General features: G+C 46.1%; 1 protein-coding gene across 7 annotated transcripts in view; it reads right to left on the reverse strand.

Moving 5' to 3' along the window:
- Positions 1-2,979, reverse strand: part of EPS15 (epidermal growth factor receptor pathway substrate 15) — a 164,409-nt gene extending 161,430 nt beyond the window's left edge. For all 7 annotated transcript variants that reach the window (XM_008066985.1, XM_008066983.1, XM_008066981.1 and 4 more), the window contains exon 1: positions 2,957-2,979. In XM_008066985.1, the coding sequence (XP_008065176.1) occupies positions 2,957-2,968 (12 nt within the window). In that variant the 5' untranslated portion in view covers positions 2,969-2,979. The remainder of the gene's footprint in view (positions 1-2,956) is intronic.
- Positions 2,980-3,559: the final 580 nt, after the last annotated feature.

Here is a 3,559-nt window from a genome sequence, read left to right on the forward strand (position 1 = left end):
GAGTCTCACTCTGTCGCCCAGACTGGAGTGCAGTAGCCACTCCCGGCCACCGCAGCCTCGACCTGCTGGGCTCCGGCGATCCTTCCGCCTCAGCCTTCCAAGTAGCCGGAATTACAGGCATGCGCTACCATGCCCGGCTGATTTTTTGATTTATTGTAGAGATGAGGTCCCGCTGCCCAGGCAGGTCTCGAACCCGCGAGCTCAGGCAATCCACTCACCTCAGCCTCCCAAAGGCGCGGGATTACAGGCTGAGCCACCGAGCCCAGCACAGTCAGATTTCTTACTGACAAGAAATCTGGAACATCTAGTGAAGACAACTGAAATTAGAAAACACTAAAGCTGTAAAGCTCTAAAGTACCCTGAGAAAGTCACTACTAGATCTACAAATCATAGAACATGACCTGTAAAACAGAATGTGAAGAATTGGAAAGGTCCTAACTTCCTCTACTAGAATTTAAGTTCCATGTTTTATCTCCATGTTTCAAGAATTGTTTTCTATTTTGTTCATGAATATATATCCTTAGCCTCTTAGATTAATTCCTACCATATAGTGAGTTCAACAAACATCATCTAACGAATTTTAAAGTTAAGAAAACAGAGACCTGGAGACTTAACCCAAACCCATACAGTTAGCTGTTGGCAAAGCTAGAATTGGAACTAACGTTTCATTACTCTAGTAGTCTCTCAACTCTGGAAGCTGGAATATAATAGATAATTTATTTTGGTGGTTGGGTTTGAAGGGTTGGTTCGCAGGCAGGCAAAGAGGAAGGAAGACGTAAACTGAAACATTTTTCAAGTTTCCCCAAACTGTGTTTTGTTTAATTGATAAAGGCAAAAAAATTATAAACAAGATAATCCCAGCATAGTGCCTAGCACATAATAGGTACTTTAAAAACACAGGTGTTTGTCGAATGAATGAACCTACCCCACAGGTATTTGTTGAATCTCATGACCAGAGGCAGAAACTAACTTCAACATGTTTAAGGCTGGGAGCAGTGGTTCACACCTATAATCCCAGCACTCTGGGAGGCGAGAGGATCACGTGAGCCCAGGAGTTCAAAATCAGCCTGGGCAACACAGTGAGATCTTAACCCCCAAAAATGTTTAATCTTCATAACTGTTAGAGCCCTTTAGAATTTTCAGTCACTCATACTCACTTTCTTCCAGGCACTGAGTGGAGAGAGACAAACTGAAAGATGCTGCCACCCCAAGAAATCTATCATTTGACCCTGTCTATGTGGAAGTGTGTGTGTTGGGACAGTTTCTGCCTCTGGTCATGAGATTCAACAAATACCTGTGGGGTAGGTTCATTCATTCGACAAATACCTGTGTTTTTAAAGTACCTATTATGTGCTAGGCACTATGCTGGGATTATCTTGTTTATAATTTTTTTGCCTTTATCAATTAAACAAAACACAGTTTGGGGAAAACTTGAAAAATGTTTCAGTTTATGTCTTCCTTCCTCTTTGCCTGCCTGCGAACCAACCCTTCAAACCCTTCAAAAGCAGTGGGTGACATAAACAGATTAATAATGAACGTGAAACCAAGTTACATTGTTATCTCGGTTTACCGGGCTCAAGCAGTTAAAAAATTAAAATTAGACTGGGTGCAGTGGCTCAAGCCTGTAATCCCAGCACTTTGGGAGCCCAAGGAGAGAGAATTGTCTAAGGTCAGGGGTTCAAGACCAGCCTGGGCAACTTGGCGAGATCTCGTCTCTACAATAAATTAAAAAATAAGTCGGGGGTTGTAGCACATGCCTGTAGTTCCAGTTACTTGAAAGACTGAGGCGGAAGGATCGTCGGAGCCCAGCAGGTTGAGGCTGTGCTGGCTGTGAGACTGCACTCCAGCCTGGGCCACAGAGTGAGACAAAAAAAAATTTAAATTTAAAAACCACAAATCTGTTAAGTTCTGAAATAACAAGGAAACACATTAGCATACACTAACAACTGGAAAGTTTCTCCTTTGAGGTTCCTTTGTAATGTATCTTATTGCCTCTTCATGTTTTAAAATAAAAACATCCCAAGTTTACTTATGTTCTCTCATATGTCAGACATTGAAGGATAATGCCTACTACTGATTCAGTATTTCCTCTGTGTACATGCTAAGACCTAAAGGACACATGTAACCACAAGGACGTATGTACATTTTTTAAGTGACTCTAAAACTGACAGAGCCTGAAGCAATTCTCTGGAGATGAATGATAGTGAATAGAAACTAAGAACACAGTATAAATAAAGTATGAGAGAATAAAATGTGAACACAACTGAGAAACAATTCTACGGAAGTTTCCAAGAGCACAAAATCTTCAAGGGTAAACTCCTGCCAGGGTTGGCCAACAGAGCCAAAAAACAGCCTGCCAACAGCGATCTTGTTAAATGCAAGTCACTAACTAGCCTCATAGAAAGTGAACACCTTAAGGTCTATGTCACCATTCCTCAAATGTGAATTTCAGGAGGAGCCTTCCAAAGAGACTCATGACTAAGACTAAACCACCACATTCTACATTAAAGGATATCGAAACAGGACAACCAAGACCAAACAAACCAAGTAGACTTCACTTAGGGGGCTTACAATTCCTGCCAACTCAAGTTAGTTATTTTACCTGAGGCACATATTTATATGTGACTCTTAGTTCCTGAGAAGATATTTCTTCACTCAGTTGTCTCTACCCTAGGGTGCTAGGCAAAACACCCCAAAGCTTCTTTATCTCAACACTGAAAACGAATGCCCAAAGGTATGCCCTATCTCAGTGCTAAAGCCTTAGAAGCAGCGACAAATCTAGGCCAAGGAGACCAAAAATCGGCAGGGAGATGCCATAAGGCAGGCAGGAAGGCTGGGTAGGCCCCGACGGGAAAGCACGGGCCACCAGCTCTGGGAACAACAGACTGAGAAGGCGACGTGGGGGGAGTTTGGGCCAGAAGAACAGGAAGGGACGGGCAGGTGTCTGTCATCTCACCATCCTGGACATCACGGTTGGATTATCATTGGCTTTTTCTGCAGAAGGGGAGCTAACAGGCTCCCAGAGTGAGTGATGTTTAGAAGTTTTCTGCGAAGCACAAGGACTGGACACCGAAGGAAGCAATAGGGCAAGAGGGAAGCTTGAGAACAGGTTCTGGTGAACATTCCCAGGACAAGCGCTCCCGGCCCGTCACTCCCAGCACCAAGCCTGGCGGGACATCACACCTGTTAAAAGGAACCACCTGGACTGTGAGTAGGTGAGAACCCCCCGAGTGGAAGCGGACGTGGGTGGGAAAAAGCTGAATCGGGGGTGTGACCCAGAAGGACACGTGACCGGGAGGGGAAGGGGCTGAGTTCAGCCACGGGCTAGCGAAGGGGAGGTTCTGGGTGGGATGGAACTTCTTTACGAGCGAGGCGAACTCAACCGCCGGGAAGGGAGGACTTTCGTTGGACTCCGTGGGAAAGGCTGGCTCGGAGGGGCCTCCGCGTCCGGCTCGGGAGGGCAACTCCAGCCGGCCCAGGGCCACCGGGGGGCGGGGGGCGAGGCGGATCCCGGCGAGCTCCACGGGAGCTCACCTGGCGGCCTCTGGCCTGGAGGGGG

Source organism: Carlito syrichta, unplaced genomic scaffold (assembly GCF_000164805.1).
Source record: "Carlito syrichta isolate Samal-C Ts95f unplaced genomic scaffold, Tarsius_syrichta-2.0.1 Scaffold309206, whole genome shotgun sequence".
Taxonomy (NCBI): Eukaryota; Metazoa; Chordata; class Mammalia; order Primates; family Tarsiidae; genus Carlito; species Carlito syrichta.